Source organism: Vicugna pacos, chromosome 3 (genome assembly GCF_048564905.1).
Source record: "Vicugna pacos chromosome 3, VicPac4, whole genome shotgun sequence".
NCBI lineage: Eukaryota > Metazoa > Chordata > Mammalia > Artiodactyla > Camelidae > Vicugna > Vicugna pacos.
The window spans coordinates 46,699,381-46,724,392 of NC_132989.1; the positions used below are offsets into that span (position 1 = coordinate 46,699,381).

General features: G+C 35.6%; 1 protein-coding gene across 2 annotated transcripts in view; it reads left to right on the forward strand.

The window, feature by feature from the left end:
• Positions 1–25,012, forward strand: part of FBXL17 (F-box and leucine rich repeat protein 17) — a 433,532-nt gene that overhangs the window by 141,527 nt on the left and 266,993 nt on the right. For both annotated transcript variants that reach the window (XM_006207989.4, XM_072958311.1), the window contains exon 6: positions 12,951–13,081. In XM_006207989.4, coding sequence (XP_006208051.2) covers positions 12,951–13,081 — 131 coding nt within the window. The remainder of the gene's footprint in view (positions 1–12,950; positions 13,082–25,012) is intronic.

The window sequence follows — 25,012 nt, forward strand, 5'->3', positions numbered from 1 at the left end:
GACAGCAAGCCATTTACTGCTGTCATCAAAGCTAGGATTGTTGATTGTATGATCTTAGGAAAATCACCTACTCTCTTAGCCTCAGTTTTCTCATCTGTAAAGTGGGGGTAATAAGAGCATCTGCCAACCTCTAGAGTTGTAAAGGAAGAGAGCTTGGTACACACTAAAGAAGCATTTGAAAAATAATATAAATAAATAAAATAATTAGAAAAACATTCATCATTATGTATAAAAGCTCCTTATAACTCTTTAGTCCTAATCCACTCACATTCTTTCATTAAAATAAAAATGTAAAATAATTTTCATGAAAATAAATCTTGGTGAAAAAACTTTATGATCCTCCTTTGTACCTGAGTGCCAGTGCTGAATGTTAAGATTAATAACTGTTTGCTCTTCATGGTTTGGTTTTATTTTTTTACCCTTTGACACAATGAACAGCTAAAATAGTATTTTTAATAAAATTATTAAAAAAACACCATAGCAGTACACTGAATCCAAAGAATATACTTTTGTACCTTATTGTTATTGCACAAATTAGTGACTTTGATTTTTATTTTTCTAAATTATTATAGGCAAGGTCTACATAAGCTGTAGCAATTGATCACATTTATTTTTTTTAATTCTGTTAAGTCAGTAATATCTGTTCAGTGAGACTACTCTTTTTCTGTTTTATAACTCTGTTACTCCTATTCTTGTAATATGTATTTATGCTACATTTTCATTTTAGCAACTACAAAAGCAGGATATTTCAGTGTGACATTAGTAAAATAAATGAATTCATCTTTCAAATGACTCATTTTGTGAAAGTTCTAACAAGTAAAATGAACAAATGAATTTCTTTGTTACATCTATCCTTAGATAAAGTGATTGCTTCAGGCTTTAATATAAATATATAAATATAAAATGAGGACAGTGGCCATTTTTTGAAAGGGCTTTTCTTGGATCTTGGCTTTATACTTTAAGTATTATTTTACTTTGCTTATGTTATCCTCAGTTCACTCCTTGATTTTTCGTCACAGACTTATTGTTTATAAATTGTGGTTTTTGTTGCAAATATTCCTGTAAAAAGAATTTCAACTTTATTTATCTGATCTCTAACACATGAGGTCAGTCTTTATCCAAGAAAGACATTAGGAGATACTGCTTTCATACTCTTTTAGACTTTCAGATTGATTCAAACTGTTTTGTGACAAAAATTTTATTTAAGGATCTCTGTGAATCTACCTCATTCAGTCTTGTGGTTTATACATAAATAGTGATACCAGGTACGGATGAGCTACCATCTCTAAATTGACAGAACAATCTACCTGAATTAGAGAAACCAGATTTAGGGCTTAACGAGAATAAGTTATAATGTAACTTAATGAGGAAGTATACTACTGAGGGAGAAAAGTAGGGAGATCTCATTTATTAATTTAAAGTAAACATTTATAGAGAATTACAGAGTTACAGAATATTAAAAAATATTCAATTGATTAAAAGCATTGACAGTTATATTCGCTCAGTAGTTTTGAACATTTATAAAATATTTACTAGTGTTTTATTACCAATTAATCAACTGTCTTATTTAAGCAGTATTGTCACTGTACCTGGGCAGATCTTGTCAGCCACAGGGAAGTGCCTACATATGTACATATTATATATTCATTTACACACAGACTTAAACACAGTGCACACCCGCAGTGTCAATCACTAATCATACAGAATCTGAATAATCAGATTTTTCTTTACAATTTTGTTTAACATTGTGCGATGTTCATAATGATGACCCAAGGGGCTCCTGGATACTGAGGGGAAGATAAATTATATTGTATCTTTATTGTAGTCACATTCTTTGAAAATAAGGAATTCATTTCCATGGTAACTCTATTAGTCCAGAGTTACCTGTGCAACAGTAGGGCTGTGTGTTCTGAAATTTTAGCTTAGACTGTCAATATTTAACCAGAATTTGGGCCTACATATTGTTACTCATTATTTTTCATAATAATTTTTGGAATAAAGTTTGGTTCTGAGCTCCCTCTTCTCCAGACACACTGGCCCGATAATAGAGTCCAATAGCGTCCATTGACTAAAGGCAGTTGAGCTCCTCATATGTTTGTTCTGCAGCTGGGAGGTATCATGGGTATTTGCACAAAAGCTGTTGATCACAGTGTATTTACAAAACCATCAAGAACAGAGCTGCTTCCCGTACCGTAGACTTCCTTTCAATTGATGGTATCCCAGTGGGATGATTGGCCATCAATATTTTTTTCTTAGAAAAAGCTTCCCACTGGAGCTTTCTCTGTTATATTCACTGGTGGAAATGCTTGGTTATTATGTTTGATCAGAGGTACTTTTTCAGCATGTGATTGGCTATCAATCTTGGATCTTTAAAAAGGAAACAATGCCCCTGTGCCTGAGAAAGCAGAAAGCAGCTCAGGATACTTTCACAGCTTTCATCTGGCTCAAAGAAGAAACAAAGTTCATTAGCACCCTGGGTTTCTCAGGCCAGGTGCCGGACTACTCTGGTAGTTATTCCCACTTCTGGCTTGTGATAATGAATTCCCATTAGACTGACTACTTTTCATTGCTGGAAGGTGGCTCCCCCTTCCCCTCTCTCTCTCCCTTTTTTTTTTTTTTTTTTGGCTTTATGCTAGTCCTAAGTCTGTTTACCCTCAAATCCTTTCTTCTGTCTGAGCATTCTCTTCTGTATTATAGGGGGCTTCATTCTGCAGGCTGCATTTAGTGGGAGGCAGGAAGGCCAAGGGTAGGGAGAAGCTATGGTATTTCTCTCTCTCTCTCTCTCTGGCAACAGCTTTATGTCCTCCACGGTTCCATTCCTGGACAGATCTCCTTCCACTCTAGCTGGTGTTGGAAGACCATAGCCTGTGGGTTGCAGTAACACTGTCTTCTTTTTGTCTCTCTAGCTTTGGGATGCTCATGGCCTCTTACTTACATTACATTAGCTGTCCACTTTGTCTTCTCAGATTCTATTTGATCAGAATAACCACTTTCCTTAATGAAATTCTCTTTATGTAGTTTAATAAATACTTCTAGTGGTTTCTGTTTTCCTAGTGAGACCCTAATACATATTCCTTTTTGGCGTCATTCAGAGTTTCTTACATGAGAGTACATCTAAGAGAATAGCACTCCTATTTATTTCCCCTCAGAGTCTTGTAACAGTGGGGATCAAAGCACAAAGCAGAGAATTGCATGTAATGTAACATTTAAATTAGACTTGACCATTCCTTAGACTATATACTAGCCATAGTTCTGTCCTGGATCTAGATAAGCTATAACTAGAGAGACCAAGGCAGCTAGCTATGTGACAGTTAAGAATCATGAAGCTACAAGGCCATAGTGAGTCCCAAAAAAAGGATAGAGGTCTAGCTGCTTAATTAGAAAGATAGTTTTTATACACGCTCCTAGAAAGAGTAGAATTTAAATGTTTCTCAGTGCTGTAATGAATAACATTAATTCACAGAGGCAAATGTAAAGAAAAATATTAGACTAAATAAGTGAATTGTTGTGAATTAGTTATTTGAGTTACTGATAATTAGTTGAACTAGTTATTGAGTTACCAGTTAATTTAAGTTATATCTTGGATAGTTTTGACTGACAATTAAAATATAATGTGCTATCATGTCAGTACTTCTGTTTATTTTTTAATTTTCAAAAATCTTGGTCATTCTTTTTGTTAATGTGGAAAGGGATAAGTGACCGAAAGTACATAATATTAAAGTAAATCATAAATTTTGATATTTGAAGTTAAATGTGCCCTAAATATTGTTATTTAAAGTTTCACCTCAATTGGCTGAAGCTCTTTAACTCACAGATGTGCAGAATTGGTTGAGAAAACAGGATAGTTCTCTGTATCAGAAAGTAGTGCTTTAATAGATAAATCAAAGTTATATAATTTATGCACTTCATTTTCAAAGCCTTTGCATTATCTACTTTAATGATAATGTAATTTCATGCACTGCATTATTTAATATAAAGGAAAACTTCATAAAGATCTTCCTGGATGCAGTTTCTCATTGATGACTAGCCTGTAGCACGGTCATCAGCCCAGAATTTTAGATCCTTAACTTGCAGCTCTTAGCACTGAGTGTGGCTTGTCAGTTCCAAATTTAAATATATTGTAAACCAAATGCTGTTGCTTCTTGGAACTGTCGTTGAACGAAGGTAAAACTAAATAAAACAAATGGGATCTGATTCAGAGTTTGGAGAGTTCCTGATTTGGATTTGGAGTATAAATCCTTACATGCTTTTTATAAAGTTTAAGTCTTCCAATATTTTCCTCCCCTGGAAAGTGTTCGTTCTTTCAATATCATAGGTGATTGGAGGACTTGGATAATACCGTGAATAATTAAATCGAGTACAATGCCAGAAATGAAGATGGCGAAAGAAATAGTGTTTTTTCCAAATGTGCGTCCTGATGTTTTTCTTTCTCACTAGTAGGAGTGGTGTGATTGATTTTTAGGTTGTTAATATCAAATTTGTCTTCCAACTGGAAGGGATATTTGGGGCTTTATTTGGGGACTTCAGTGGGGAAGGTAGGAGGAAGATTTATATATATGTTTTGGGATGTTTCTTCTCATGAAAATGTCTTGGAGGTTGAGAGGAGAGAAAGCTGCTGATGAATGCCTAGTTTGGGCGTTCTCTTCCGGAATGACTCAGGGTGCCCCCGACCTATTGGGTGAGCCCCAGAGAGAAGCTGCATATACCTGTTGACGGGCCCTGATGTTTTTCCATGTGTTAGTAAATCTTTTTCCGGTGTATGGGAGGCCAGGAAATGGGAAGTGGCTCAGCTGGTGGTTATCATTGTGTCTCAGGGCTTTTTGGCTCACACTCTCTAAACACTACCTGGTCACAGATTAAAAAGACTAATTTCTGAAATTAACTTTTGGGCATTTTTCACTCTGAATTTTGACTTTAGACTGAGGCTTAGAAATGAGAATGTAAGGCTGTGAGATCTTCCATGTGAAGATGAATATTCTAAACCAGAAAGAAAGAAATCAATTGCATATTCTAAACCAGAAGGAAAGACATTTCCTTTTAGAGAAGTAGGTACACCATTTCTGTAACATTTTATGAATGCCAGAAAATAAAAATATATGCCAGAATTTTTTAAAATTAAAAATCATTAATGTCATTTCTTTGTTTTCAGTTTTATACATTTAGAAGTAAAGAATGGAATAATTTGACTGTTTGGCTTTAATAGTGTAAGATCAAGAGGCCAGTGTACAGGTCGCTTGGCTTAGATATGACAAGCTTTTGTCTTGGGCTAATGGCATTTCAGTTATCTTACTATTTGTAAAAATAAGGTTGTAAAACTTACTTGGAATATATTTCCAAAACTTCTGACACACTGAAGTGTGATTTGTGGATGCAAGTGACTGAGATGGGTTCAAAATTCCATGAACTGTCTTTTTTTTTTTTTAATAGATCTGTGAACTTACTATGAGGAAATGAAAGAGAAGTGCACAGCCATTCCAATTAGATGAAGTAATTGCTCCTTGCTTGCTCACATTTGACTTAATTTACCCTTAATTTATTTAAACTTTGATTTTTTTTCATATTTAAGTTAAACAGTGTGAATATTTTATTTTTTAATTGAAGAGAAATTCTGTTTCTTAGCTCCTGCTGGGTAAAAAAAAGTGACAGGGCTGCTTAGTGCTGCTAACTCTAAGTGCTGTTTGTAGTTTGTTATGAGCTCTAGAAAGCTTCTATGGAGAAAAGAAAGGGATTTGGTGGAAAGAAAAGTCCCAGGAAAAAAGTCAATTAGAGACTATGCTGCCTGCCAGAGTGGAAGAGGGGAGTGGAGCATCCATTCTGAATTGGTGTATGAAGAAGCAGGAATCCAATTAACAAATGCACATTTCTGCAGCAGAAGACAGTGATTAAAATTTTTGGTGAACTACTCAAAATTCCTTCCACACACATCAAAACTCTGAAAACTTACAGAGGCTTTTTTTTTTAAAAAAATTCTTTGTTTTAAGAACAAATATGAAAATAGAGAACTGATTATGCTTCTTGTTCTAAAATGACCTTTAATTGTGTGGAATGAGGATGTTGGGTTTTTTAAAGTTATTTAATGCTTTTCATTATTTAATATTCAAATATATCACTTTTAGAAACATGTATCTTCAGAGTTGTATGTCCTTCATTTGATACAGTTAAAAGAACAGAGACCTGGTTTATGGAAACTTAAATCAATGAAATTATCTTTAAAGTTTTGATCCTGATTTCAGATGTACTCATTCAGCCATCAGCATTTAATAATTGCATTTACTGCACCTAGTACTGTGTGAGGCGCTGGTGACACAAAAGTAAATAAGGTGTGGTCCCTGACCTGCGGTAGTTTACCTTTGACTCTTTTGGGAGAAACATATACTTAATTAGATTGAATTATGGAGCAGCGTGTTTAAGACTGTGATGGGAGAATAAGCAACATCGGCAGGTGTACAGAGGGTAGAGTCTCTCACTGTGGGTATCCTGGGGAGTTTGACAGAGATGTGTACTGGAGCTGTGAAGGCTGAATTATGCTTTGATAGGAAATGAAGCCAGGCTTATAACTACCCCAGGTGGCTTGGGACACTAGTCCTGTTCATTTTTGTTTTGTTTTGTTTTGTTTTTAGAATCGTGCTGGCCTATTATATATTATTTTTAATTACTATGTATGTGTATGCCTGCAAAATAATTTAATCAATTAATCAATAATTTTTTAACTATGAATTGTAAGGTGACTATGATTGTACCTAGCCAACTTAATAAATTTAGTACATTTATGTATAATTAATACTTTTATATTTTAAGTTTAGAAGTGTAAATGTGCTCTGTGCTGATGAATCCCACATTTATTTGACATCTCTCCTTTGATATCTAACAGGCATCTCAGACATTGTATATTCAATATCAAACTCTCTCCCGACCTGTCCCCAAAGCATCTTAGTTAACTGCAGTAATACCTTCCAGTTGCTCAAACCAAAAACCTTGGAATCATCCTTGATTCTTCTTTTTCTCCCGTGCTCCATAATTAAGTTGTCAAAAAATTCTGTTGATTCTAATTTCAAATATATCCAGAATCTGAACACTTCATACCACTACCAGCTACTATCACTGTGGTCCAAGTCACTGATACTGTTTGACTGGATTAATTCAGTATAGCCTCTCTCTGCTTCTTTCTACCTTTGCCTCTAGTCTAGACCCACAAAGAAGCTAGAATAATCATTTAAAAATGTAAGTTAGATCATGTTACACATCTGCTTAAAACTCACCAAATTTCCAGATTCCTCAGAGCAAAGGCAAAAATCCTTACTTTGGCCTACAAGGCCTTGTACGGTCTTCTCTTCTTTGCTCATCTCTTTGGCCTTGTCTGCAATTAGTTTTCCTTCTATTCACTCTGCTCCAGCACCTCTGGCTCCTTACTAATCCTCCAAACGCTTGGCCTGTTCCCATCTCAGGACCTTTACAGTAACTCTTGCCTCAGACATTAGCATGGTTTTATTTGCTCCCTCACCTCCTTCAAACTTCTGCTCATATATTTCCAATGAGAGCATTCTTGACTGCCTATTTAAAATGGCACTCCGTCTTCCTTCCTGCTCCTGTTTTCCATCTGCCTTGTCTTGCTTTGTTTTTTCTCTGTAGTACTTAACACCTTTTAACATACTATATAATTTGCTTACTTATTCTATTACTTACTTTTTTCTACCGCCCCCTTCCAACTAGCACCCTACTGACAGGGATTTTTGTCTGTTTTGTTCACTGCTCTATTCTTAGCAGATGGAATATTTTCTGGCATGTAATGGATACCCAATATATAGTTACTGACTATATGAATAATATCTCCTGCATTCTTTTTTTAGTGATTGAAGAGGAGCTTTATAAATTATTTTTACACTTTCAGTAACTGGATTTAAATATCAATCGCTCTGCACTAAGGAAGTGTTTTCTTTTTCAGGCTGAGGTCAGCTGGATATCATTTTCAGAAATAAGAATGGCGGGTCTTACCCCAAACCAATTAAATCAGAACCTCTAAGGATGGGACCTGCTCATTAGTATTTTTTCAAAGGTTCCCCATATGATCCTAATGGGCAGCCAAGGTTAGGTAGAGAGCCAGTGCTCAGGAAACATTTAAATACGTGTGAATGAATGAATGAAAGTGCAACACAACTGCTGCACTGGAGACCTAGATTTAGATCAGCCCAAGCATTAGATGTCAAATGTCTGCAGTAAAAAATTGGTCCTAAGCAACACAGCCCAGGAAGAGCTGGTTGGAGAGGAGGAGGGAAACAGGAGAGGGAAGGTGTAGTGATGGGGACGACAAAGAGGGGACTCCCAGGTAGCAGGAAGGAGAAGTTGCTCCCCTGGTCCCTCGGTAGCTGTTGCAATTGATGATTTCTGTCTAAAGGGCATAGTTATGTTGGTGACTGCCTGGTTAATAATTTGTATTAAGTACATTATGTTTCTAAGACTCACTAATTTTTCTGCTGTCAAGTAATCAGGAAGTGAGATCAGTCTTACATAATGAGTACAGCTCTCTGAGCACAGTGAGAACAGCTCCTCAAAACCTGGGGAAAGAGCTTTGAGCTGTCTTAAGAGATGTCAGGGAATGAAAGGGATGGAAAATGAAGGGCCTGGCCACGCAGACTCTGGGATTCCTTTCTACAGTTGAAATGTTTTTGTTCCCTAGAGATTTCAGAGAAGGTGAGAGGTCTGTTCAAAGTTATTTAAGGAATCACTGTCTGGCTGGTAATGTGGCAAGAAGGGGTTAGAAGGGACAGCTCTGAGGAGAAGCAGTGCAGTAAAGTGTCCTAGAAAGCAAAATGGGATGAGAAGAAAATGGTGCAAGATGTCAGATCCGGTAGGAGAATGGCAGAACCAACCAGGCCTTGGATTTGGAAGTAAAGCAAAGAGACAGCAGCCCAGTGTGATTAAGAAGACAGTGGTTGGAAAGAACCCATTGAGAAGGTGCCAGAGAATTAACATGGTAGCTACTGTGGGTCTGATAAGAATTCAACACCCTGCAAGTCCTATTTCATGGTTAGAAATTTTTATTGTCTCTGCCAGGCTCTGAGGCTATTTAAAAGCTTTCAGTTCCACCCTGTGGTTCTCAGTTCTGTGAGGTGCCGGGAAGGATTTGCCTGATGTCCTGAATGTGACTTACCTAGCTGTTACTACTCTTTCCACACTCCAGTGCCAGCCTTGGCCAGGCTGAGGTTCAGTCTAGTTGGTGAGCAGAAGGGATGCTCCTTGTCCTCTCTGTTGTCCAGCCAGGTTCTTCTCTAAATGTAGGTAAGAGAACCTGTCAAGGTGTCGAGGATTTCCTGTGCTAGGGGACAGGAATTCCCTCCCTCTCTGCCCCTTTCCATTCCTAGCCATCTCAGTTTCTTTACTAGTTACTAGTATGTCTAGTTTTGCCCTTCACAGCTTGTACCGCAGCCTCCCCCTTTTCTCTTGTGTCTCCCTCTCTGTCCTTAATAGGTGGCTCTCATCAGTCTTCTTATAAATGCCTTTCTCTGGTCCTTCTGTGTCCCCGTGCGTTTGATCTCCCGTGATCTCCACCCTGGCAGCCTGACACGTGATTTGTAGATGAGTGTGTGTCACCGATCTGTGGCCCTAGCAGCCTTAACCAATGACTTCTGCTCCCTAAAGATTACAACCGATTGCTCTGAACCTACAGTGAAGGCAGCGCTGGCAAGAAGTAATCTAGGTGCTAGTTGACATTTGAACACATTTAACTATACAGAAGTTTTTATTCTTTTCAAAAACTATCACCTCTAACTGGCTTCACGTAAATTATCCTTGTTTGTCTGAAACAGTGAAACATCCCTGCTGTCTTTGCCAAGGTACTGTGTGTCCTCTTATGTTGTTTCATCCACTGTAGTCAACCTGCACAATTGATTTTGAGGGTTTTGTTTCATTTTTAATTTTTCCAGAGTCTTAAGAAAATTTGGAAGCCATTTGAGGTCTTTTTATAATCCTCCAAGTCTGTGTTTCCTAGGTAACATTTTAGTGTCTCATTTTATACTTAAGTACATACACAGCCATACCAGTCACTGACTAATTTTAGCCTTTAACCTGTATTGGCTATATGTAATAGCTTTCCCAATAAAAGCAGTATTAAACTGAAGGTTGATTACCGACATTCTACTTTCTTACTTGGGTTTCTTTTAAAATACCTTACTAAATGTTTAAAAATTGAGGCGAAGCATTTATAAGATCTTGGTTGTATGGCTTTCCTTAGTCAAATCCTCTGTGATTTGTATAACCCAAGACTACCTGTGAATTTGTAGGGAAAGTAAGTTTAATTAAAATGTCAGTTTCCTAAATGTAATTATTTGTTTCAGACTATGAAGGATTATTTTAGGTAGGTTTTTATGAAACACTGGAGGGCACTATTATGAAATTCCCATAGCAAGGGAAAGAAGATGATGGATTTGACAGAGCTGTTTGTGGAGTTCTGAATAAAAATGCCACTTCCCGTGGAGGTGCTCAGTACGTGTCCTGTAATGATGCCAGTTACAAGGAATTAGCCTCCTGGACCTGCCTTTGGATACTGTCATATTTCAAGCTTGAACTGGCCAGTACGGTCACAGGGAAGGCCACTCAAGCATAGTGAGTGACTGTCAGCTCATGAAAAAATGAACCTTAATTGAATCAGAGGGTAAAACACTCTTCGAGTCTCAATAGAACGCTGGCATGTGAGAGCCGAAGTAAAGCTGTTTCCTCATGTGAGTTTGTGCTCTACTGAAAGAGTGAAAATGCTCCAATTATGGACAATAAATACAGGGCAGCATCAGCCACAGGTGACCCAGTGTCATCATCTGACCAACCTTGCCCTGAGGAATGGGTCTGGATGCAGGATTTCTAAAAGCTCTGGAGTCAGTAAACTAGAATGAGAGTTTTATCACATGGAACTAGTTTCTGGAATTGTTACTTCTTGCTATTTCATTAGTTTTAGAAGTTTTAGAAGGTATCTTTGGATTTTTCTAAGTCTGTAAAATAGTTTAGATTTGCCATCTTCTTTCTCCCTATTCTTAGCACTTAAATAAGTTATTCAAACCTCTTTGGTCCTCAGTTATCTTCCCTAATGTCAGCTGGTCAGAAATCTTAAATTATAGCTACGAAAATCCTTTACTTCTCTTTATAAGGAGGATATTTCATTGTATTCACAAGTCCTGCCCATACTCAAGGGTCAGGAATTATACTAGGGTGTGGGTCCGTGGGGTCCAACACTGTAGCCACTAGCTGCATTCAGATATAAAAATTAAATGTAAACTAAACAAAACTAAATAAGATTAAAAAACTCAGGTCCTTTCTCACCCTAGTAATGTTTCAAGTGCCCAGTAGCCACATGTGACGTGATGACTGTATTTGACAGCAGAGATAGAGAACATTTCCATCACTGCAGAAAGTTCTCTGGGATGGTGCTGCTTTAAAGTATTTCTTTCCCTCTGGTCCTACAGCAGCGGAGATGCCAGTGTCTTATCCTCTATTGGGGTCAAAGCTCACATGACCCTCAGGTGGGACTCTGCGGGCTCCTGCTCTGAGGCCCTTGGCAGTTACGTTACACCTTCCAGTCAGCTTCCTGCGTGACTCACCTTGTCCCCAACAGAAGGATTTGAGGTTGGCCTAGAGAAGACTGGCTCGTCCTGGGAGAGCTCCCAGATGGCGCTGGAAACACCATGTACTAGTTTTCTATTGCTCCTGTAACAAATTACCACACACCTAGCAGCTTAAAACAGCACAAATTTGTTATCTCATCATTTATTAGTCAGAAGTTCAACACAGGTTTCACCAGGCTAAAATCAAGGTGTTGGCTGGCTTGTGTTCCTTTCTGGAAGATCAAGAAGAAAATCTGTTTTCTTGCTCTTTCAGGTTTTTGAGGAAATTCGATCCCTTAAAGTTGTAGGTGTGGAGTCCCTGTTTCTTACTGGCTATCAGCTCTAGAGGCTGCCTGCCTCCTTGGCTCCCGGCCCTCTTACTCCAACACAAAGCCAAAAAAGACAGGTTCAGTCCCTTTGACAATTCAAATATCCCCTGTGTCTTCTTCCATCACATCTCTCTGACTTTAGCTGGGAAAGTTTCTCTGCTTCTAAGGGTTCATATGACTAGATGGGTTCACCCTGATAATACAGGGTAGTCTGCTCATCTCAAAATCCATAACTAATCACATTTGCAAAGTCTCTTTTGACATATAAGGTAGCATGTTACGGCATAGACATCTTTGGCGGGGGTGTTACACATTAATTCTTTGCATGTTATTAAGCAAAAATACCTCATTTAAAATGTAGTTTATTTGAAGAGGATAATTAATATCCTACCATTTTTGTGTAAATGATATTATTAATTTTCCTTGGAGTCTAAACATCAGGGGAAGACAGGAAACATCAAGTAGAGAATGAATTAGAGAAAATGAAGAAATGGGGAAAGTGGTACATGGAGAAAATCTTTACTTCTTAAACAGTGTTTTAAATTGTTTTTCAGACAGCGAAACCCACAATCCATGATAATACAATTTGGTGTATATTGATAAAATATCACCAAAACTTCTCTGAATTAAACACTTACTCATATTTTATTTTTTAAACTATGAGAAAACCTGTACAAAATGGCATTATAATCATGAAGATAAATATCTGAAATTGAATAATGTTCAAGAGGATAATCCTATCAAATAAATGTGATATACTTTACAGCTTCCCCACCTACTAGATTGCTAACTTTTGATTTTTATGATGCCTTAATAAAGTCTGTTTGATTTTAATGTTTGTTGCCTTTTGTACATTCACCGTAGATTTCTGCCCTCATTACTAACTTAGTATTAAAATATTATTTAAACATTTAGTTTAATTAAATGATTCTAGACTATTGTACAGTGATACTCTATAATAAATTATACTCTAATTTTTGAGAATGAATGTAGCATTTATCTTTCTCATCTTTCATTTTATTTATCTCATTAGCTAAGAAACCTTTCCAGCTTGGACCTACGTCATATCACTGAACTGGATAATGAAACCGTGATGGAAATTGTCAAGAGGTGCAAAAATCTTAGCTCTCTCAATCTCTGCCTGAACTGGATCATAAATGACAGGTAACTATTGTAACACCTTAAAAACACTTTTCTAGAGGAACACATGTTCTTTGTACCAAGTACTGATTATCATTATGACAGGGCATGTCAACTTTAAGGAAAATTTGATGTAGCCATGCTTTTTTATATGGACATGTTTAAGTTTTGAAAACCACATAGATGACTTTATGTGCTAAGATTTAAATATTTGCCTAAACAGTTATAGCAACTGCAATATGTTGAATTTTTTTCTTGTCACCCATCTAGAATGTATTGTTAGTCACTATAATATTTTCATAATTTCTTTTGTAGATGCTACTGTTCACTTATCAAGGAAAATGATTCTAAGAAACTATTTGAAACATTATGCATTCAGATCCCTTCTCAAGGGTGACATTTTATTTTCTGTATACATGTGATTTGTTCTGAAAGTAAAAGTCACACGATGGAAAGTTAGATATATAGTGTAAAAATGTGCAAAATGGGTAGTTTTTTAGATAAGCAATGATAAACCAATTTTCTCTAAAAAAGAAGAGAGAGAAAAAAGCAAGAACCTTTGAAAGTAGACCTCTTTCTAATGAAAACAACTACAGAGCAGCACTGCTTTGTTGCTGCTGGTTAGTTTACGTAGGGTCTTAAATATAGGTGTGAGAGAAGACTCTTGCCCAGTAACTTTTCAAGAATAAATTTTTTTTAAAGATAGGCCATCAAAAATATTTTGCTTTCAAAATAGAAAGCACTATTTCAGCTAAAATTAGAACCTATTTAGATTTAAGTATTTTTCACAAATTGGAGCAATAATTTAAGTTTGTGTCAGATAATGCTCAAAATTTGACACTTCCCCCATTCACTTTTAATTTTTTTTACATACTTTAAAAGTAAAATCATATAGACTCCATTTTCCCCAAGTATGGTAAATTCTAGTGACATTTTTATAAATTACCCTGCATTACTCTTTAAATTATGTGATAGCTTTCAACTTGGCTCTTTCTTGAAAAATTTACTCATTCAGAATAGATGCACAATCAGCATTTATTAAAGGTATTTATTGCTTTTTAGTAATAGTCATTGTGTGAGGCATTTCAAAATCTAAAGGAAACTTAAGAAAATTTGAAAAAATCAAATTCTGTGTAATCAGCATTCTTCTGCAGAGTCAATTATGTGACAACTTAAAAATAGTCTTGTAAGTGTTTTTCATAACAACTAATCAAATAAAGTACATTAAAAATATTATCCTTTGTTTTTAGGTATTTAGCTTAATCTTGAGGTAAAAGTCTTAGTAATGCATTGAATTGAAAGCAGAAAACTATTCTGCCACAAAGTGATTATGAAAATGATTGCCTTTCATTCCACAGCAATTTTCTATGTCCCTAAGTCAGTACATGGAGCCTACAGAGGTAAATAAGATGCAGTCCATATATGATTAAAAGGATTATCTCCTAAATAAACATTTTGCTTAGGTGTGTATCATTTAAGCAAAGGTATTCAGGGATTCCTCATCTCTGAGCTCTTCAGATGCTTATTTAGCTGTAACTGTGTGTGAAAAAGTGGGCAGCCCTTACCTTGCTTTTCCTTCCCTTTGTTAGGCTTCATGTGCTCGAATCTCTTGCTATTTCAATCGTCTTTTTCCTACTTAACTATTAATGGTTATTTGATATTTGATCCTAAATACGTGTACTGTAGAGATTTATTTGCAGGGAATGAAAGTGTATTTTTATGTTTTTAATGGAAAAGTTTGGATTAATTGAGAAAACATGCATTTTAATGAGGTTGAGCAGTAGAGTTTTAAAGATCAGACTCTCTTAGGTTTTAATTACACTACTTGCACTTATCCTGTGTACTGTATTAGAAGTTTCAGACATTAAAACCCACTTTGCAGTATCGTCTAAATTACTCAGCTCATTGTTCTTGCCATACTCTATCACTAAGCTAAGTAATATTTGTAATTATATTGGTATAAATCGAGGCCTTCCCATCAGACTTAATTATAATTTCAGCTCTTAGCCAAGATGGGTTAGTAACCTTTCATATAGAGGGTACTGGAATGCACTAATGCATTTAGCCTATCAATTAGCGTCTGTTTTACATTTGTTCATTATTATTATCCTCTAGTAAATCAGAAAGCATTTATCAACCCCCTACTAAATACCTGATGCTGTGTCTCAGACATGGGGCACTGAGTCCCTGCCGCTCCCAAAGGTTGCTCTCTTTAGGTGACATAAGACTTAATGAGTGAGATAATAGTGAGCCTTGTAAGGATAGAGGAGAGGGAAAGTAACCTTTATTACCCAGGAAATTGATAGGCACTTTACACGTGTTCTCATTTAAACCTTTCAACATCTTTTGTTCAGCAGAAGGTCATACTATTCCTATTAAATTTTAGACCATTTGTTTGACTTTTCTTTGGCTTTTCTGATTGGATGTGTTTTTCCATCTTTGCTGCAGTAAAAACTGGATGGGGACAAACAAGAAAAAGCAAATGGCTAATGAGTCAATTTTCCATTTCATAGCTGGGATACACACACAGTTGACATTTATATGTAACATTCTTAGTTTTTTTAAAACTAATCTCATTATTTTCTTTGGTAATAAAGATATAATAGAACCTTTAGATACATTTTGTACGTAATACCTGTGAAAGGGATCTATGTTTAATGTTGCTAGCTTTAATAAAGGACTACTTATATGAAGATAAACTTTGATACTTTTCTCATATCTTTAGGTATAAGATTTATCCTGGATTTTAAAAGTTTTTATCAATAAGCTTTTTTCTTCAAGTTCAAAGTTAAAAATATGTGGTAATTGAAGGTCTTTATTGTTAAGCTCATGGTACCTTTTAGCATTTTGTGGTTCTTGAATTGATCTGTGTGACTAAGACATGCTGTTCTGTACGTTTGTTTTTGTGAAAGCGCTTTTTGTTTAGAGAGTTAAAAGGCATGATATTTTCTTGTATTCATAAGGATGGTCTAGTAGTCATTTGACATTTACCATTGCTTTTAAATACAAATAAAATCCAAGTGGTTTATGAAAAGAAGACACTGACTATTTCTATCAATGATTTAAATTAAACATCTGGTTATTACGTCTCCTCCACTCTCTCTGACTCTAAGTTTATTGGAATGTTTATTTGCATTTGATATAAATCTCTTGTTATTTCACATTCAGTTTGTTCTTCATCGTTTTTGTATGTTTGGTATAGAGTGTAGAAGCAGTGTGCTTTGTATGTAAAAAGCTGATATGTAAAAAACTGAATGGTTCTCAGTCTGAATAGTGATATGCTATAATGGCTATTTGTTTTTTTTTTCCCCAGAAGAATTAAATGAAATCTAATTGATTTTAATCAATCTTTACAAAAGCTATTCTTAATATTTAAATGGGCTATCAAAGAGGAAATTAATCTCCTCATTTTCAATTTTTAACATTAGCCCTAACAATAAAGTTTGATCATATGATCTATATATCCACCATCTAACATATAATTCTTTGATTGACAGTTGACCTTGCTTGCTCATGAATTAGGAAAACAGTAGAGGACCGCAATACAAGAGAAGTGAAAGATTCTCTAGCATCTGTCAGCTAAAGTCACAAAATATAACAAAAGCCAGGCTGGTTGTTAAAGCAAATTATGTTGCCAACTAGTTGAACTTGCCTAGCTAGAGATTTACTCTTTGAATTTGCAATTTAAAACAAAATTGAGTGTATTAAATGTGTTGAACATTGATAACAAAGGACACTTTGTTTAAGGAGTTAATTTGCTGTGTGAATATTTTATTTGTATAAAGGGGGCTGTTGCATCAGTGGACCCTCTAAAATTTGAAGAATTTTAAATCTTATTCTATTGTGACCAGTTTCTTTCAAGTATAGACTAACATTTACAGTATGTTTCTATTTTACTTTATGTGTATTAGTGTTGAGAATAGTAACTATAAATATTTTCCCTTTAAATAAAACTTTAAATAACATCATTTTGAAATTGCAAACTGGTGGGCCATAGTTGAGTCTAGTCCAAAAAGCAGTTTTGTTTGGCCTATGCAATATTTTAAAAATTGAATTAGTTGCCAACTTTTAAAAAATTGGGGAAGTTCACATAAAAATTCTAAATTTGGTCCTTCTCTTGGGAAAGCTGCACATCTAGCAACATTGGACCCACATTTTCTCATGTCAGCAATCCTTCCAGGATGAGTAATGGGCTTTTTTCTTTGGCTGTTCTCCGATTTCTCCACTATTCCCACAAGCATGATCTCTTCTTTTATATTGTCTGCCTGTGCCCACCCAGTCTACAGATTGAATTTGCCTTTAATAAAATCCAGAATGTAGAGATTTTTAGGTAAAATTTTCTTATTTTAAATCAAAGGGGTCTTTTAAATTGAGTCTGATAAAATATGTTAACAGATAATAGAGTTAATTAGTTTACCTAAATTAGTTCTTCATTATTTCAGGCCTCAGAACTTTGGCCAACAGGTAGAAGTTACAGAGGGAGAGAGAACTGAACTTACAATAAGTTAAAACCTTCGTTATCACTGACTGCCTTCCAAAACGGAGAACTCACTCCCACTTAGTGTTCAAACAAGAGTGTCATAAAAAGTTTCTTGAGTAATAAAGAGAGTTGAACTGGTTTACTAAACAGCCTCCAACTTCAAGCTGATGGTTTAAAATGAATTTATTTGCAGTGCTTAGTATTTGATTCATGATTCGTCTGTTTATAATATTAAGAAAAATCTTAAGACTCTTTTCTGTCTTCTCTTTTTCGGCATGTAGCCCTTTTTAGTCTTTTAGGTATACTCAGGTTGAAGTTGTAGAGTGACGGATTACTCCACCACCCCTTCAGGGAGACTGACAGCACCCTGGCTCATGTAAAACTCAATGAGGCTTCTATAAAGATTTTTCTAACTCCCTTGATCTTCTCTGGATGTTTATTCTGTTTCTTCTTTCAAATTTCCGTTGATTCAATAAAAAACGGTGACATTTAGAAATAAAGTTCAGAGAGGATTTGAGCAGGTGTTGGTGTTATAAAATATTTGCTGAGTGCCCATTGTGTTTTATTTCCAAGAATTGTTTTGTGAACACATGCTATATATTGTATTTATAAGTGTTCGAGGACTGGGTGGATAATCTACTATCTTCCTGTGAATGTCATGTCACAGTGGACTTAGAGTTTTATTTCATTTCAATCCCCCAATATTACTTAATTCTCCTAGAGACTGAGGTTTAAAGATTGCCCAAGGGGAACAAACCTATCCATTAAATCCAGGAGGCATAGTTGAATTTGAGTTTGAGAATATTTTGTTTTCTATTAAAGTTAAGTGGTCTGGAGGAGAGGAATACTTTTCACCTTGGAGTACTGAGTGTGAAGTTTGAACAATTTGCTTCTATAAAAGCATGAAAACTTGGAAATAAAGAGGCAGCAAAAATCATGCTGCCCATTGAAGCAGCTCGGTGGTGGGATTTATAGCAGCCCACTCCCACCCATAGAGAACGCAGAGCAGTCAGTCTGCACACTTCTGGTGCCAAATGATGTGGCTGGGTTGGTTAGGTAGAGTGTTAGTAAAACTGAATTCTAGTTATTTTTGTACTTTACTACATAGTTTTGAGTATGTTCTATGATATTTATTCATATTTTTGTAGAAAGAATAAATATATTTTACTGAATCCTGGAAAAGTTGTAGGGACTGAATGGAGTCTTTCTGAGCTGTTGACACTTGTTTGGGGTTGGCATATTTTTGATACTCTCTTTTATATTTGCATTTATTTGTAAGACCATCCCTAGAAGAATAGTATGATATTGGATTAACTACTATTCAGGCCCCCAAACCAGCTACAAAAATGTTGTCTTTGGTGTCTTTCTACCATTAGACCCTCTTTTTAAAAGCATGATTGCTTTTTGTATGCTACCAAGGTCAGAGCATATATTTTCTCTTTTGTTTTTGACCAAGGATAATAACAGCAGCTAATAATAGCTACCATTTACTACAGTCTGTGCCATACACTGTGCTAAATGTTTACACACAGTGTTTCATTTCATCTTTAGAAAAACCCTGAGGAAGAAATTAACCCCATTTTCAAATGAAGGAATTAAGGTCCAGAGAGGTTAGACCACTCACAGCTGGTAAGTGGTGGAACCAAAACTGGAACCCATTTTTCTGTGTCTTCAAAGTCTAAGCTCTGACCACGAGGGGCTTACTTTCTCCCAGTGCCTTATTCTGCCTCAGACCTAATGTCCCGATTTGCTCAGGACAGTCCCAGCCCATTCCTGTTGTTTTGGAATTCTGTCAGGTATAACATTTGTGCTGCTCCCTTCTGTGTTCCAGAGTGTCCTGCTTGGATGATAAACTGTATGGTCATCCTACCTCAGACTATGCTTGGTCACTCTGAATGTCATTGGAATTGTTCCTTCTCTTTTCCTTACGAGGTATCTGAGAGGTGACAAGATTTGGGTATCTTATTGCACACCAGGAGCTGTAGATTGTCAAAACATCTAAGTTTGTGATAAAAAGCAGTTTTTCCCCCAACAACCCCATTTATAAATACTCTTTATTTCTTATTAAGTTCCTTGAGGAAACATAGAAAATAAAGACCATTTTTGTGTCTTTTACCACATCTAGTTCATACTTGATATCAAAAAGAATTTCACAAATGATTTTTGAATAGATATTTATTTAAGCATGTGATGATAATTTATTTTTATAAATATTTTGTTATCTATAAATGCTCTCTGTCAGTTCTAACAAATACTTAACCATTGCAGAGTAAAGGAGAATACTGGGTACATACTTTGAATAAATTATTACTGAGTTAAAAAGAAGGAAGTTAACTTCATTGAAGTTTTCAGTACCTTTGGTTAGAAATGACTGCCATAACAAATCTGTACAGTTCTCCTTGTATATGTGATTCTTCAAATAGTTGATGATACTTTTCTATAGAAGGAGAAGTTTCTCTGATGAAATGATTTGTACAATTATCCTCAGATGAAATTCTTAGTGTATTCAAATTAAAGGAACTTTTTCATGGTTTGGCACATAGTGATATTGGATATCAGTTCTGATACTGGTTCTTTCAGTGCTTCTGATGATGAAATATCATCTTACAGGCAATATTAATTGATTATAACACCGGAGTATCTAAACTAGTAAAATCACTTGAAAGGAAAATCTTTATGAGATTATCTGTATCTCATCTATTCAACCTGCCCTGATCTTTAACTCCAGTTCTGGAGATGGGCTGGAAACTGGATTTGCTGTGGATAAGTCTGTCTTATTGATTCTTCATGTTCACGTTATTTTGTCGTATAGAATGATATGAATTTTTATGATAGTTCTAACGTATAATGGTAATTTTCAATATCTGCCTTGTCTCTGGCAATAGTGCATAAGTGAGCAATAGTGCATAAGTGAACATTTCTGCAAATGATAATCATTAACAGAGCTTTTATAGAATCAAATTATTGGTATTCCTGGATGTGCTACACTAAATGCTGCTGCTGCTTTTTGTTTTTTGGACACTATAAAGATGAGTAAACAGATATGTTAAGCATTTAGTTTGTGGAATTAAAAAAAGTATGTTTTATGTGTTATGAAATCAGAATTCATGATCAAATTATGGGAAAGAATGGGACAAAGTTTATATGATGATGAATGCAGCACTCTACACCCATGAATTTAGAGGCTTCCTAACCTCAAACCCATCTTAAAATTGCCAACAATGAACAAAATCTTCATTTATAGATGAAAATGATGATAGTTTATTGACTGGACAAATTTATGAAATTTATCCCAACTACCTTTGCTTTCTCCAAGGAGTTGTCTTGTTCTTAATCTCCAACGAGAAATGGTAATTAAAATAACTCACTGTTGTCAAATTTTTAAAATGTATGATAAATGAAGCCCAGTAAATAGTGAAAATATGAGAAAGGTGATTAAATCTGACAATTTTCTTGTAAAAGGCTGGAGATGATAAATATCTCCTGTGATTAGTTATTAATTTAGTGCAGGAGATTTTGCTTCAGCCTAAAATATTTTATGAACAGTGGCATAAAGAAATATTTTAGAAGATAGGTACACACATGTTTAACCAGAGGAGAAATTGCTAGAACTTGATTGGTAATAATTAAAAATGGCAGATCTGACATGTATGTGCCCGGGCTATTTTCTGTGTGACAGTCCGTTCAGAAATTAGAAAAGATGACATGAAGACATGAAGAATGACAGAGTACTTTCAGCTTGAACCCTTTTGGTTCATGAAGACGGAAGGGTTTTATGTATATCATTCCTCAACTGATAACATATTCAATTTAAAGTAGTATAAAATAACTCCTTTACTGAAGTTGAAAAAAGCCAACTAGTTTCATTAACAATTATAGTTGCCCCACTAATAATTTTCCTTAAAATGAATGCGAATTCCTTTATATTTAGAGGAAAGATGAAATAATAACGGTGGTTGTAATGAAGTGCTGCATCACGTTACTGTCTAGCTGAATCCATAGCACATCAGTCCACTGGTGGCATAGATCACTCTGTGGCTGTGTGTTATTTTGTTTAGGAATCTCTCTCCTTGTAAGGAATCCTGTGTCTTCATCGTTGGCCCTCTGCCCCAACCTCAGCCCCTGGCACCTTGCATAGAAGTCATTTAATACCTGCGTCTTGAGAGAATTATAAATGCTGCTTTTGTAGGATGATAAGTCTGTTTTAAAATTTGGCCTCAATGCTGGCTGAAATCCAGGCAATTGGTTCAAATTCCCTCTTTCTTTCAGATTTATTTATTTCTGAATAAAGTTGATACTTTAATAAAGTGAGGAGTTAATGTCATTGTCTGGATTCAGATAGAGCTTGCTTTATGTATTGCATGCTTTTTACCTGAAAGCCATAGCCTCGTTTTTTGAACAATACACATAGGTTTTAATGTTGAATCGTTGGCTTCTGCCTTTTTAATATAGTCTTTGAAATGCTTTTACATGAAGAACCAGAAACTTCATTTGCTTTTCATTTGTAATGATACCTCATATTATTTGAAAAGAGGCAGAGGAGACAGTTCCAGCTTTTTTCTGTTCCTTGGTGAGAAAAGTATGGCTATGTGAGAAAAAAAAAGTTGCGGATTTTTTCTTAATTCTTCTTGTAGCGCTTTTAAGTGCTGCTTTCTAAAGTATGTTTAATATTTGGTTAATTGCTACTATAGACCTAAACATACTGATTAAGGCCAGGTTCACGTTAGAACAATTATCTGGTTAATTGCTCTGGTGCAAAAATAGGCTAAAAAATCATCAGAACATTGGCTTGTGAAAGCACTGGCAGGAGTTGCAAAACCACCAAGAATACCTACTGCAAATCACATCAGCAAAGCAATTAATTTAGGCTAATTGCTTTTCTGTTTGTTCAAGATGCACTTTGGAACTGTCTTTTGAAATGGTGGCAATTAAGATTAGTAAGCAATATAATTAAAGAATGTTAGAATTGTCACTGTTTTTCCAAAATGATAACTATTCCATAGGAACCTATATAATATGTCTGTCACCCATGTAGGACTTTGGAATAATTAAAGTAAAATAAGAGTACTTTAGACACATACAAGATTTCCTTTAAAAATAAGTTGAGTAGATTACCTTTTGGGGAACTGTACAATGGAGTTATCTTTAATCTCTAATTATCAAGTAGAATTATCTGGTTCCAATAACGCACACTAAGGAGGCTTGCGCACATAGGAGGAGAAATACCTAACCACCAAAGATGGCACTGGCTTGTGGGCATTTTCTCTAGACAGAAGTGTATTTGGCTTCTCATATGGCTTCTCATACCATTCTCAGGATTTTTAAATGTCTTAAAGCCAGATTAGGCATACTTCATGTAATTGAAGTTTTCTGTTATTGAGTATTATAATTTTGGCAGCACCAATTTGTCTAAAATTGAAAACTACTTGAGTTTCCAACTGTTCCTTTAGGAAGCAATGTTGTAACAGATCCTCAACTGAAAAAAAAGGCAAGTTTAGGAATCAGTTCTTCATTGGAAAATGTAGAAATGTCATTAGTGGGGGAATTAGCCATTCCCCAAACTGCTTCTCTGTTCACCATATTGCCGAACTGCACATAGGTCTTCTTTTCATCTCTCTCCTTCCTTAGGGAGCAGTTTTCATCATGCAGTATGTTTAGTGGAATATCCTGCCCCATGAAATTATCCAAAGCAAGCAGATTGCATTGTATTGCATTGTATTAAGGACTTAATATTTAAGGCTCTCGGAATGAATCTTTTAAAGACACACATGTTAAAGGATGTCTTGGTAGCAGTTGTCATTTTGTGACGTTCTGTGGCTATGACAAGAAATTTTGAAAGATATTCATTAAAATTAAATTTGATACAATGAATTAAATTTCAGGTTTTGTTTTGGCATTCTGCTTTTTGTTTGTTAGTAGATACAAAAATAATTTTCTTTAATTTTTAAAAATTTTATTTCTTCTTAAGTCAATGTGAATAGATCTCTAAGCCTGGCCTATTAGCTACATCACAAAACTAATCTTTTTCTGTAGTGATCATTCTCTTGGAGAATAACAAAAGTATATTTACTTTTTAGAATGATACATTTTTTCTTTACTTCTATAAAATTTCATGGTTTCTAGAGGTGCTCCCTATTGATCCTAATTTCTTGGTGATGTTATTTGTTGTGGAATGTTCAGTTAGAAAGCTACTTGTTGAAGGTAAAAATATCACGTCAGATGAAAATAAATATATTGATTAGAGTAAATAAAAAAGTGTTGAGGATTCTTAGAACACAGGAAAAGAGACAGAGAAACCTGAATGATGCTGTCAATCACTAGTCTTGGATTGGTCTTCTTTTGAAATCTGTCATTGAAAAAGCAAAACAACGTTAGTTTAGTTTGGGGAAAACTCGAGCTGGTATTTCTTTTTGGCCTTCAAAATGTTAATTCTGCAATTATTTTTAGTTGAAAGATAGCATAGGTGCCAAAAAAGGTTGTCATTATTTTGTAGATTTTAGAAGATTTTAAGTTATAGCCATACATTTTTCCCATCCTTATATGCATACCTTTGTGCAGTGGGACGTTGCCTATCCTTACATCAAGAGGTGGCATCTGTTTCTTTATCCTCTTGCACCTTGGTTGGCTTCATGACTTGCTCTAACCCATAGGGTATAGTGGGAATTATGTTGTGGGACTTCCAAGCTTTGGCTTCAAGAGGCCTGGCAATTTTTGTTCTTGCCTTTCCTGGAATGCTGCCCCACCTGAAGAAGCCCCGAGTAGTCTCTCTGAGGATGAGAGACCATGTGGAAACAGAGGTCTAGCCAACAGCCAGGGCCAACTGTCAGACTTGCAAGTGAGGCCCCCTTAGACTATCCAGCCTTAGTCAAGCCTTTGGATTCCTGCAGGCTGGATGAATGAAACCAGCAGAACTGCTCAGCTGAGCCCAGTTCCCGGTCAGTGGAGTTGTGAACAACTTAAGAGCTCTTTTTTCCAAGTTACGAAGTTTTGGTGTGGTTTTTTATTCAGTAATTGATGACTGAGACACTGACTTTGTAGCTGCTCTATATTGAGAATTTTATATTAAGTTAGGCAAGGTGCCAAGAGTGTTTTGTTATTCTATTTATCGCATCAAATCTGTGATGTAGATATCATTAAGCCCTGTTTTATAGGTGAGGTAAATAAGGTTCAGCGAGGTTAAGTATCTAGCTTGCAATCACAGCTAGTAAGTGCAGTCAGGATTGAATGCAAACCTCCTTGACCTCAGTCCCATCTATCAAACTGCCTCCAACAGCTTATTCTGAGTTTGAAAATACAGTTGGTTTCAATAAGCAGTTAAACTTACCAGTGGAGCCTATTGAATATAAGTGCTAGGTAAATAGCATAATAAAATAAATATCACTGATTAAAATAAAAATTACAATAAAATAACATCTATTTGCAGTTCTAGTGTTATTATTTAATCTTGAGTATTCACTTAAGAACTGTGTGGGGAA